This window comes from Antechinus flavipes, chromosome 1 (genome assembly GCF_016432865.1).
Source record: "Antechinus flavipes isolate AdamAnt ecotype Samford, QLD, Australia chromosome 1, AdamAnt_v2, whole genome shotgun sequence".
In the NCBI taxonomy this organism is placed as follows: domain Eukaryota; kingdom Metazoa; phylum Chordata; class Mammalia; order Dasyuromorphia; family Dasyuridae; genus Antechinus; species Antechinus flavipes.
The window spans coordinates 537,193,636-537,207,249 of NC_067398.1; the positions used below are offsets into that span (position 1 = coordinate 537,193,636).

Here is a 13,614-nt window from a genome sequence, read left to right on the forward strand (position 1 = left end):
CTCTCAGTCAAAATCCTAACAGCCACAGAGGTTTACAATAAGAGCTAAAAGGATAGGGATGAGAACTAAACTAGCAATTGTGTGAATAAAGGAAACCCCTGGACAAGGGAAACTCCCTCTCCCAAAATAGGTCAGCCCCTTCTCTGCAATTTAAAAATCTTAGAAAGTTGCTCAGAATCACACAGCTAGTAGGTGTTCAAGACAACCCTTGAACCTAGGGCTTTCTGGTTCTTAGGTCAGCTTTCTACCCACATGCTACTTCTCCAGGAACTAAAACGTAAACACATGATACATACACATACATTTAGGAAATAAAGAAAGGCAAGAGAACCTGAGCAACACAAACACATTTGTCTAATCATCACACAATGTATCCACAAAATAATGAGGGGCCCCACTTCACTATCTCTCAAATCTATTTTAAAAGTTTCAGAGACTAAAAAAATCACTTCCCATTAAAAAGAAATTGTTCCCCCCCAAAAAAAATTTTTTTAATTAAAAAAAAAAAGAAATTGTTTCTTCCTTTTAAAGTTCTATGACTTTAGGTAGGAATATCTTGGTTTATTGCCCTTCATTTTATCATATTTCAGAGATACTATATTTTTTTACAATTTGATGGTTTGTGGCAACCCTGCATCAAGCAAGTCTATCAGTGTCATTTTTCCAACAGCACATGCTTGCATTGTGACTTTGTGTGGCATTTGGTAATTTTCACAACATTTCAACCTTTTCTGATTTATTATTGCCATAGTCACTCCAACCTTCAGCAACCACCACTCTGATCAGTCAACAGTCCTCACCATCAAGGCAAAACCTTCCACCAGCAAAAAAAAAAAAAAAAAAAAAAAAATCACAACTTGCTGAAGACTCAAAGGATGATCAGGAAAAAAAATATTTTTAATTAAGGTGTATATATATATATATATATATATATATATATATATATATATATACATATATATGTATGTATATATGTATGTGTGTGTGTGTGTGTGTGTGTGTGTGTAAAGACATAATACTACTGCACACTTAGTCAGGTTTAGTATAATATACACTGGTAAACCAAAAAATTCATTTGACTTGCAATACTCACATTATTGCAGTGGCCTAGAACAGAACCCAAAATGTGCCCAAAGTATGCTTCTACATCAAAGAAAAACTATCAAACAGTTTCTACATCTGATCAGTCTCATCAGATTTATTCTTCATCTTGTTTTTATAGTCACATATTAAGAAGGCTTATGGTCAAGTGGTCCTAAACACTTTAAGTTTCAATATCCACTGCTTTGTTTAAGGGTTATTGTGTTAAGCATAAAATATTGACATAGAACTATGATTCCCTTCTCCTAACAATATTACCCCTAAAGAAGGAGAAAGAGCTCAAGGGAAGGCATTTAAGGAAAAGAGAAAGGCCTTTCAAGGCAACTGAAATCTTAATTATGTTCCTTCTTCACCTTGTATTTCAGTAAGGAGGAAAGAGCCCCAGTAACAAATATTCATGAACTAATGTTTTCAGTTTTTAAAATAAAATAAAAATTTTAAATAAAGACATGGGATAAAATACCTTCTTACCTTTTGTTTAAAGTACATCAAATAATAGTGGAAATATAATAGTGAAAGAATTGCATATGTTTAACATATATTCCAATACTTGCTGTCTGGGGAGAAGATGGGATAGGGGAAGGGAAAGAGAAAAAAAAAAAAAATTGGAGCATAAGGTTTTGCAAGGGTTAATGTTGAAAACTATGCAAGTACTTTGAAAAGTTTTATGTAAAAAAAGGATTAAAACACAATTTTTTTTAAGCTTTAAAAAGAACAGGAATTATAAAGCTAAGAATAGAAATAGACTATATTATGAAAGATTGACTAACAAGAATAAGAGCTTTTTCTTTTAAAAACCAATAAAGTGGACAAATAAGTAGAATTTGAAAAAAAAGAGAGATAAAATGCAAATTACCAAAATTACAAATAAAGAAGAAAAATTTCTTTAAAAGCAAAAAGTTAGATCCAACCATTCTGGAAAGCAATTTGCAAATATGCCCAAACTATATATACCCTTTGATCAAGTAGTGTCTCTACTGGGTCTGTAACCCAAAGAGATCATATAAAAGGGAAAGGGAATCACATGTGCAAAAATGTTTGTAGCAGCCCTTTTTGTGGTGACAAGAACAGGAAATTGAGTAGATGTCCATCATTTGGAGAATGACAGAATAAGTTATGGTATGTTAATGTTATAGAAGATTAGTTTTTTCTTTCTCATTTTTTTTCTTTATTGATCTGATTTTTCTTGTGTGGCATGATAATGTGGAAATGTGTATAGAAGAATTAGACATGTTTAACATATATTGAATTACTTGTGTCTAGGAGAGGGAGTGGAGGGAAGAAAGGGAGAAAAATTTGGAACACCAGGTTTTGCAAGGGTGAATGTTGAAAAATATCTTTGCAAAATGTTTGTGGCATCCTTTTTGTAGTGGCAAGAAATTAGAATCTGAATTGATGCTCATCAACTGGAGAATGGCCGAATAAATTATGGTATATGAATGTTATATGATATAATCATTCTTTATAAAACAACCAGCAAGATGATTTCAGAGAGGCCTGGAAAGACTTATATGAACTGATGCTAAGTGAAATGAGCAGAACCAGGAGATTGTTATACATGGCAACAACAAGATTATATGATGATCAATTCTGATAGATGTGGCTCTCTTCAACAATGAGGTGATTCAAACTAGTTCCAGTTGTTGAATGATGAAGAGAGCCATCTACACCCTGAGAGAGGACTACGGGAACTGAATGTGAGTCATATCATAGCATTTTCACTCTTTTTGTTGTTGCTTGCCTGCATTTTACTTTGCTTCTTTTTTTTTTTAACTGGTTTAATTTGATTTTTCTTGTGTAGCACAATAATTATATAAATATGTATGCATATATTAGATTTAATATATATTACTATCATGTTTAACATATATTAGAGTACTTGCCATCTAGGAGAGGGCATGGAGGAAAGGAGGGAAAATTGGAATACAAGGTTTTGCAGGGGCTAATGTTGAAGAATTGTCCATGCATATGTTTTGAAAAATAAAAAGCTTGAGGGCAACTAGATGACACAGTGGCTAGAACATCAGCCCTGACGTCAGGAAGACCTGAGTTCAAATCTGATCTCAGACACTTAACACTCCCTAGTTGTGTGACCCTGGTAAGTCACTTAACCCCAATTGCCTTGGCAAGGAAGGAAGGAAAAAGGAAGAAAAGAAAAGCTTTAATAAAAAAAAAAAGAAAAATATCTTTGTACATATTTTGAAAATAAAAAGCTATTTTTTAAAAAGAGAACATCATAAGAAAAATTGTTTCTAAATCCTTATTTATACAAAAATTAGTAATAACTGACATGAAATTTGGATTTCTGACATATAAAACACATTAAGAAGTAAAAAAGATGACCTTAGTTATCATTAAACCATTTATTTTCCTTTTTTTGATCATTATTGCCCTTTAAAAATTTTTTTTCACATTTTTCTCAATGTCTCCTACTTTTCCCTTTTCTCTCTTTTTCTGTTTCACACATACACACACACACACACACACACACACACACACCCCTCATATTTAAAAAAAAAAATGGAAAAAAAACTAGTTAAGCAAAACTGACTATGAAATCAAAATTCTGTGTATATTATTTCCTCACCTCTCCACCAAGAATCCCTCTACTTTTGGCAACAACTATCTTCGAAGACTTGAATTGTCATATAACAAAATGTTCAGCAAAATGGTACAGTGGATGAAGAACTGAGCCTGGAGTTAGGAAAATCTCAGTTCTAATTCAGCCTAAGACACTTACTGTCTGTATGACTTTGGACAAGTCATTTAACTTTTGTCAACTTCAAATGTAAAATAGAATAGTAGCACCTGCCTCCAAGGATAAAACTGAACATCATTTTTAAGGCACCTGATACTTAGTAAAACTTGTTTCCTTTTTCCTTCCCAATATTAAACAAAATCAATACAATATAGTTTTAAAATAAAAAACATTCATCTAGGGTTAGAGATACAGGTTCTAGTCTCAACTCTACTAGCATCTACCTGCCATTGAGATGCAGCACATCACCCCTTCTCCACTTCCCCCCAGTTTTTCTACTTCCTTTTGAATTTTCTTCCTGAATTATAAAGTAAGTTCCTTGAGAACAAGGACTTTCTTTCTTTCTTTCTTTCTCTTTTGTATTTGCATTACCAATCAGCAGTGTATCCCTTAACTCAATTTCTTCAACAGCAAAATGAAGATGATAATAACTCCTTCTTCCCAGGATTGTTGTGAGGATTAAATAAGACAATATTTGGAAAGACTTAGCACAATGCCAGGCACATAGTGGACCCTTAATAAATGCTTGTTTGTTGGTTGACTAAAATAGCAACAGCATTGAATTTAGAGATAAATGACCTGCATTCAAATTCTAGTTCCATTTATATGGCTTTCAGACAAGTTTACGACTTTTCTGAGTCCTAATTTTTCTCATCTTTTACACAAAGGGATTGGAATAGACATCCTTTAAAATCCTCTTGTAGATCTAAGATTTTGTCACTTAATTTGAAAAAGTTACTTAATGATCTCATCGGAACAATTAAGGTTTGGGCTGTAGATGAATCTAAAGTTTCTTTTAGCTGTAACATTCTGCAAATCCTGTGGTGATACAGTAGATTTACCTGCAAATAAACCATGACATTTACTTTCTACCTCTGAAAGTGTCTATAATGGATCTTCCAGCTACAAGGCTAATTCAGAAATAAATTGTTAGGAAGCATGGGTAAAAAAAAAAATCAGAAATAGAGAAAGGAAAACACAATTCTTAGAAGAAAGGGAAGGAGTCAGTGATGTACAATTGTAAGGAGGATAGTATAGCATCATATATACAGGTAGAGCATTCTTTTTTAAAACCATAGGGTTCAACAATAACTCTCATTTCTAATTTTGTTTCTAGTGGTTTAATGTTTTCAGGGGACTTTGTTTTTCTACAACAACCCTATAAGGCAATTATAGAAATAGTGTTATCTCTGCTTTATGGATGAGGAAATAACTTGCTCAAAGTTACATCGCTACTATATATTGGCACCAGGTTTTAAATCCAGGCCACTGATCACAAACCATTTATTAGGTGCTTACTATTTATTAAGTGCCCAGCTAAGTGCTGGGGATACAAAGAAATAGCAACAAGGAGCCCACAATCTAATTATCTCTGCTGACTCCAAGGCCAAGATTTCAACACACTATCTATACTAGCAAGTCTAATACGAATGAACAATATGCTACAGTAATGAAAAGAACCATTGTGATTTGTGGCTGAAATTACAGGAAACATAATATGCATGGTAAAGGATGTGGTAGTCCTACTGCACACTTGTAAGACCTCATCTTAACTTCTAGTTCTGGATATTATGTTTCTGAAAAGACAATGATAAATTAGAGTATGTTGTAGAGCAGGGCCTAAGAAATTTTTACATGATCCAGAGCATACAGGAATGTAAAATAGGTATAAATTTTCTAATTTACTAATTATTATATACTGATAATATATCATAATTTCACAATCCCACACTTTCGGTTACAAGACTCCATATGGGTTGTAAAACAGAGCTTCTTAAAATTTTACCCACTCAAGACCCATTTTTACCTGAAAAATTTTTATGTGACCCCAGGTATATAAGTATATAAAATAGGTACAAGTCAAACATTTACTGATAATAAATCTTCATTTAGAATCTCCATATTCAGTTTTACAGTCCTATATAATGATCAATATAAATGAAGCTTAACATGTTTGAAATTCTGTGCTAATAATTTCAGGGTTTTAAGTAATGTTAACTCAATGAATTTGTCCAGTTTCCTTTTAATGTTTGGAAAATAAAAAACTTCTCTAACTAATATCAAGATTGACAGGCATAACCTTCATATTTGCAGAGTTCACAGTTGTGTTGCTGTAAAACACACGATGATTAATACTAAATAATGTCAAATACCTTTTTGTTTAGGCTTCTATGATATTATATGATACAGAAATCCAAAAAAAGCAAGCACTTTCTTTGAGGAACTTATTAATATAAATCTGCCTTATATTATAAGACAAAAAATCTAGAGAAAATGAAAATTCAAACCTTAAAATTCTATTTCCAGAACAAAACAATCCTGTTATATGTTGGATTATATTGAATCAGGTCTTATTATTTTAATAAAAATATGTTCAACATATCAATAAAATAGAATATTGACTCTAACAATTCCCTGCTGATTGCCTTAGTACACATAAGCACATTTTGCTGCCAGTCAAATGTCAATCAAGTTCTATTGCTTCAGTGAATCTGTCGTGCTGACCTGTAAACATAGATTGCAAAGAAATAGAGACCATCAATCAATACACACAGCCTTTACCTATATCCACTAGAGATGACAGTCACAAATCCTAAAGCTACTTGCAAAAATTCTTTAAAAAGCTGTTCCTCCACTGGAAGTCCTACTTAAATGCCTCATCACAGCATGGAGGTGACTCCAGGTTATTTCAGCAAAGCACAAGCTCTAACAGGTAGAATCATGCTGGAAAGATTTAGACTGAGAGAGAGGATTTATCTGCCATCTGAGGAAGAACCACAGCAGGTCATGAACCTAAGAGGTCACAACCTGCAACAGAAGGAGTATTCACAATAATAAAATCATATTTAAAAAAAAAATAAATGCAACTTACATTAAAGGCAACAGATTTATCTAGTGCATACTGTGTGAAGGAAATGCAAAGTTTATGTAAGATATGAGTCCCTTCCCTCCATGGAGTTCACTATCTTCTCTTGAAAGAAATTACAAGTTAAGACTACATCTTCAGGAAAAAGTAAAAAATACACTTTTCTGCAATAAATTTAACTCTACAAACTTTTAGGTGCTCAATATATGCAGGATACTGTACTAGATATTAAGAATACACAAATAAAAACTAAATTGTTCTTGCCCTCAAAAAACCTACATTAATCAGAATATCAGTTTCCCCAATATCTGCACTCTTCTGAAACTAACCAATAGGGACAGACACAAGATGAAATAACCTAAATTGAAATTTGGGTTCCATACAAATTGAAAATAAAATATATGACCAGTCATAAAATTGACTAGGAAATATTAAAACAAATCTCTTAAGTCACAGATCCATCACAGATAACTCCATGTGAATGTTGTATGAGTTTCAATTTACCACATAAGATAATACTGACTTATTTTAGATCAATCCTCCTATAAAAAGGCTTGCTATACTCAAAAAAAAAAAAAAAAAAACCCTGGTAGCCTAAATTCCCTTTGTTACATCGCACATTACACACATACATACACTATTCCACTGGCATGGATATATTAGTATCCATTCAAAAAACTTAAGCATCTATTATATGTAAGGCTTCATGCTAGAAATTGTAGGCAATACAATGAAAAATACAGCCAAACCACAGAGCATCAGGTTATTATTCATAATGAGATATAGAAAACAATCAAAAAAATTACCAGGAATGACATAGGACAAAATACGTGGTTTTTTTCATGTTATTATTTGAATGTCATAAATAATTCACTTTAAGATCATAGTCTACAAAATAAATTGACAAAAGACCAAAAATGATGACAAAACATATGGTTGGGTTTTATACTTTGAAGAAATTAAATGTCCAAAAGGAAAATCACCAAGATATTTCTATACCTTAGATATCTCCTAGTAAATCTAAAATGATTTTCAGATCTTTCAGTGTATCTAAAAGAGTACTACACAAACACAAAACCAGTCTGCAATACAAATTAAAACAATAAAAATGTGGGAAGTACATATATATTTCCAAATCATTTTAATGGCAAAAAACATGCTTACCAATACTTTGTTTTCTACTTTGTCTCCCTTGACTTCCAATTTTACTTTCTTTTTTACTGCAATTTTAATCTTCCTGCCAATAACATCCTTGATACTTTCTGAAAAAAAAAAGAAAATGACAATCACAGACTTTCATAACAAGGGGGGAAAAAATCAAGAAGAAAGAAAAAGGAAGGTTCTAGAAAAGAAAATGTTAATATCAAACTATTCTCATTATTATCAGATATTCTGAATCCAGCTTTTATTAGATACCTATTATTCAACTTCCACTGAACTAGATATAGTGAGAGAGATGCTTAATACTTGTTTTGATCCTGGAAGAACTTATATTTTTATTAGGGAGAAAAGATATACACATAAAACAAATTCCTAAAAACAAAATGATCAAAAAAAAAAAAAAAAAAAGATCAAATACTAAATGTATGACATACATAGAAGGAAATGAGGTATAAGAAGACTGAAAAAGTAGGAAGATTCCAAGATATAAAAGATTTTGAATGCCAAACAGATTTTTATATTTGATCCTAGAGATAATGGGAGCCCTCAAATTGCACGATAAGAGACTTGAAGCAGAAACACCAAGTAAATTATGGGAATAATCTAAATGGGAGAGAAAAAAAAAATTTTTTTAAGGGAGGTGATGAGGACTTACACCAGGGTTATAGCAGTGTCAGAAGAGAAAAGAGACCTTATACAAGAGATGCTATGAAGATAGAAATGACATAACTTGATATTTGAGTAGATATTAGGGGGAGGAAAGGAAGTAGTAAAAGAATAGATTTGAAAATAACATCTAAATTGAAAGCCTGAGTGACTGGGAGAATAGCAGTACTCTCAAGAGTAATAGGGAAGTTAGGAAGAGGGAAGTTCTAGAAGGAAGGATGAATTCTGTTTTGGATCCATTGAGTTTAAGGTGCCTATTAGAAATCCAGTTCTACAAGGATTTCATTGTACATGGCATTGGCAAGATTGTAGGAAGATCAATTCTGATAGATGTGGCTCTTCTTAACAATGAGACAATTCAGGCCAGTTCCAATAATCTTACGATGATAAAAACCATCTACACTAGAGAAAGGACTGTGAGAATTAAGTGTGAATCACAACATGGCATTTTCACTTCTTTTTTTTGTTGTTGTTTGCTTGAATTTTATTTTCTTTCTCACTTTTTTCCTTTTTGATCTGATTCTTCTTGTGCAGCAAGATAATTGTATAATATGTATGCCTATATTGGATTTACATATTTTTTTTTACCAGTTTAACATATATCAGATTACTTGGCACCTAAGAAAGAGGGTGGCATGAAGGGGGGAAATTGGAACATAATGATGTAAAATTATCCTTGCATATGTTTTGAAAAAAAAAAAAAGCTTCAAAAAAAAAAGAAAGAAAGAAAAGAAATCCAGTTCTAGATGCCTACTAGGCAGGCAGAACCTAGAAGGGGATGTGGGAAAACTGGGACTAATACTTTGATGGTGGAACGTGAAATGATCCAACCATTGTGGAAAGCAATTTGCTACTTTGCCCAAAGGGCAATAAAATTGTGCATACACTTTAACCCAGCAGTGCCACTATTGGGTCTGTATCCCAAAGAAATCATAAAGGAGGGGAAAGGGCCCACATGTGCAAAAATGTTTGTAGCAGCTTTTTGTGGTAGCAAAAAATTGGAAAATTAATAGATGCCCATCAATTGAAGATTGCCTGAACAAGTTGTGGATTATGAAGGTTATGAATATTATTGTTCTATTAAAAATGATGAATAAGATGATTTTAGAAAGACCTGGAAAATTTTATATGAACTGATGCTGAGTGAAATAAGCAGAACCAGGAACACACTATACACAACAACAGCAAGAATATGCAATGAAACTTTGGATGGAAAATATCATCTGCCTCCAGAGAGAACACTATGGAGACTAAGTATAAATCAATTAATACATGCTATGTTTACTTTTCTTCTCTTTTATTCTGATATTTCTCTTCCAAAGTGATCATGAGAAAATGTGTAAAATACCATGAATGTATATGATATACATCCCTCATGATAAGAGAACTCAATTATGCATGGCAAGAAGAGAAAGAGGTAATGAAAAGTTTTGTCCAGTTTTGTTAGAGAAATGTTTTTGAAGAACCTTGGGTTAAAGCCATAAAGAGCTTTGGACAAAGTTTTTCAAGTTTGTTACAAATGGACAGAGTGAATCAAAAGGATGCCTTACAGTTGTTTACAGAGGGAAAAAAAAGGTAAAAAGGAAATCAGGAGGTCCTATCCATTCAAAATAAGACTTTAATACTTGAGGACTGAGCAAATCATTAGGGTAAAATGCAGTAAAGAAGTGGTCAACCTGGGTAGAGGGACATGTATACAAATCAACAAGAAGTGACAGATCTTACAGTGCTATTAATGAGTCAAATTTCAGATTTGCAGTGAACTCTTTATCAGGTGAGTCAGATTACCTTACCATTAATTTCTAAGGCAATTTATGAACCCATTTTTTCCTTGAGAATATATGGCAATCTAAACTTTCTATAATCAAGCAAAGGACAACATATTTCCCTAATTAAAAATATGTAATCTTCTCTACTCTTTTAACTATCTCCTTACTCCTCAGGCTAGGTAATAAGAATTCCCCTGCCACTTCAAGCACTCTCCTGATCTAAGAAGGACCTCTCCAGGAGCTCTGAGGATTAAAAGGCATCTTTCTTGTCTAGGCAAGTTTGAAGGGAAAGTTCATTCTATTCTGAAAGAGATGGAACACCCTAACAAAATAAAAAGATAGAAAAGGCCCTGGAGATTTATACACACATCTACAAATACATATTTAAGTAGTTAAATATGTATATATAACTACTGCGCATACACACTTGCATTTGTATAAATGTGTGTATGTGTATATATAATATGTAAACACATATATTATATACATATAACATATATATAATACACTTGCAGATTGAAAGGAGAAATGGGATGATTCTCCAAGGCATTAAAAAAGCTTGCTTCTTACCCTTTAGTTTAGTCGAAATTTGCTACAAGTTAGGTTTCCTTTTGAAATTAACCAAAAGCACTGGCTTCAACTGTCTAACAACACTTTCTTTGCATTATTTTACCTGCTGAATTAGCACACATCAAAAGAACAGCATACTAACTTTGCTAAGAGATTAGTATCTAAGGCAGAGAGAGGCAAATTCCACAAATGCAGACTGATGAGCATTTGGAAACTTCTTGTGGTCAGTGCCAAATATCAGCTCAGTATGCCAGTGAAGGCTGAGGCAAGGGATGTGGGTCACTGGGGCTACACACACACACACACACACACACACACACACACACAATCCACAAGTTTAAAATACCGTTTTTAGCAAGCCAGGGTCTCACACAATTTACCTCAGACCTAATATATTTTTTGAAGCCTTGTATGCAACCTGTTTTAAACCCCAAAGTATAGAAGCCTACTGCTCACCTCCAAAGACCCAGACTCCCAAGCAATGACTTAAAACCTCCTCCCTAACATTTACTTCCCCAAGTGTGCCTATCTCAGAGGGGTCTCCAAACAACAGGTCACCTTGACTGAGCCGCAAAAGGATTTAGGATGGAGAGTGGTGGTTAATCATTATTAAAGGAAAGCTTTTATTATTAACTCTCAATTTCCTGGCCTCCAGTTTACGTCAGTCTTTTTCACCGCCTCCCTCCCCCCCCCCCCCCCCCAATCCCCTACCCATCCTAGCTTCACTGGCTACTCCAAGCCACGCCTTTCCAGGCGCAGTAGCTTAAGCAAAACAGCATGGCACAGTGATAGCAAGAGGCAGGGACTGCGGAGCTGGGGGAGCGCGCGCAGAGGCTGGAAGCCAGGAGCGAAGTCGCCAGGAGGATGGATGCTGCGCTCTAGAGAGAGAGAGAGATGGGCATCTCCTCAACCTCCTCCAGCCACCACTACATCTTCAAGGCTGCCACGCGGGACTTCCACGGAGTTTGTGGCAGAGGAGGAGGTTTAAATGCTCAGCCAGGTTTTCCTTCCTTGCCTCTTAAACTCCAAATCGGAGCCTCCCTCCCTCCCTTTCATAGCCCCTCCTCTTCTCCCCTCCCCTCTCTGCAAACCTCCCCTCCAGCAGCGCAGCGCAGAGGCAGCCGCGGGAGAACTCGCCTCTGCCCGCCGCCTCCCAGCCCCGAAACCCTCCCGTCGTTTACCCAGTCTCCCATCTCTCCTTTGCATTTTAAGACACTTTGATCTTTCCCCCCCCCCTCTCTTTTGGGGGCAGGGGGCAAAATGATAGTAACCAACAGCCCTGAAAAACTTCCCTGCCGACGCTGCTAAACCTTGGTCCCCGCTTGGAGTCATCCCAGAGGGAAGAGGGAAAGGTGAAGGTGGGATGAGGAGGGAGATGGAGAAATATAAAAAATAAACAGCGTGAATCTTACCTATCAACTCTTTGGGCACCTCTGAGCTCTCTTCAGTCATTGTTGCCCTTTACGGAGGGGTACGGAGCTGGTTCAACTATAATTTATTATTCCCCACCCTCTCCTAAGCACCCAAAATATTTGTTTTTCTTTAAAGAAACAGATGCGACTCGCAAATGAAGCGGGGAGGAGGCAGGGAGGGAGGAAGAATTTTTTTTAAGGTTGCTGCCCTCCCCCCACCAAAAAAAAAAAAAAAAGAGTTGCGAATAAGAGATGACTGTGTGGCTGCTACATGACGACTCTTCTTCAGTTTCTGACGAAGGCTGGACAGGGCATACGGGTGAAACAGCCTGCCGGGAGCCGGGGGAAAAGCGGCTAGGACTGCTTGCAGCAGCCACTGCCACCTCCGGTGCTGCTGCCGCTGCCGCTGCTCCTCCTCTCACTCCCTCTCTCGCTCCCTCCGCTCCTGCCTTCTCCCTCCCGCTGGGGCTCCCGCTTCCCTCCCGTCCTCTGCTGCTCTCGCCTCCCTCCTTCCTGCTCCAGACACCTACTGGCCTTAGGTGAAAGCGGAAGGCGTGGGGAGGGGGGCGGGGGAGAGGAATCCGGGAGGGGAGGGGAGGGGAAGGGAGGCGGAGAGGAGGAATAGGATTTCCTCGCTTTCTATCCGTGGCTCCCCGCCCCGCCGGGGATTGCTGGGCGCACGCAAGCTCGGCCCTCCTTCTCCTTCTCCTCCTCCTTCCTCCTCCTCTCCTCCTCCTCCTTCTCCACCTCCTCCTAGTTAGTCCTCACCTCGCGAGAGCCTGCCTCCCGGAATGGACCGACTCTCGGGCCTCTCGCCGCCCCAGAGGCTGCCCCTGGTATCCACACACCCGGCTAGAGGCACGAAGGAACTTGGGCAGCCAGACCTAGCTACCACCCAACCACAAAATCCCTGAGCCTGGAGAGGAGACAGGAACGGGGGCCATCTACTGGCCGCAGAGAGAGGAGATGGGGAGGCGTGGGCTTCTGCGGTGCTGGGAATATGTTTTGTACGTGGGGGGAAGGAGGGAAAGGGTCTCTGCTATTTTCTTCCTTTTGGATACTGGATCGGAATGGAAGATAAGGAGGAGAGCAGCACCGGATTGGCCATAATACTGTTTTGCAAAGAGCTCCTTTTCCTAGAGCAGTTTAATAACCGCCCCCACCCCCTTACATGTTGTCATTTTATCTGCAGTATTTATTTTCCATCTTCATGTGAGTACAAGCTAAGCAAAACCTGGAAACACAAACCATATGGTGAAGAATGACTCTGGGCTCTCCCCCCAACCCCCTCAGCCCCATACATTTTCAAGC

General features: G+C 36.6%; 1 protein-coding gene across 7 annotated transcripts in view; it reads right to left on the minus strand.

Annotated features, from left to right (window-relative positions):
• The window catches only part of CARMIL1 (capping protein regulator and myosin 1 linker 1), a 350,539-nt gene extending 337,745 nt beyond the window's left edge, over positions 1-12,794 (minus strand). For all 7 annotated transcript variants that reach the window (XM_051970591.1, XM_051970589.1, XM_051970588.1 and 4 more), the window contains exons 1-2: positions 12,304-12,794; positions 7,890-7,987 (exon numbers count right to left, since the gene is read on the minus strand). In XM_051970591.1, the coding sequence (XP_051826551.1) occupies positions 7,890-7,987; positions 12,304-12,343 (138 nt within the window). In that variant the 5' untranslated portion in view covers positions 12,344-12,794. The remainder of the gene's footprint in view (positions 1-7,889; positions 7,988-12,303) is intronic.
• Between the last annotated feature and the right edge of the window lie 820 nt (positions 12,795-13,614).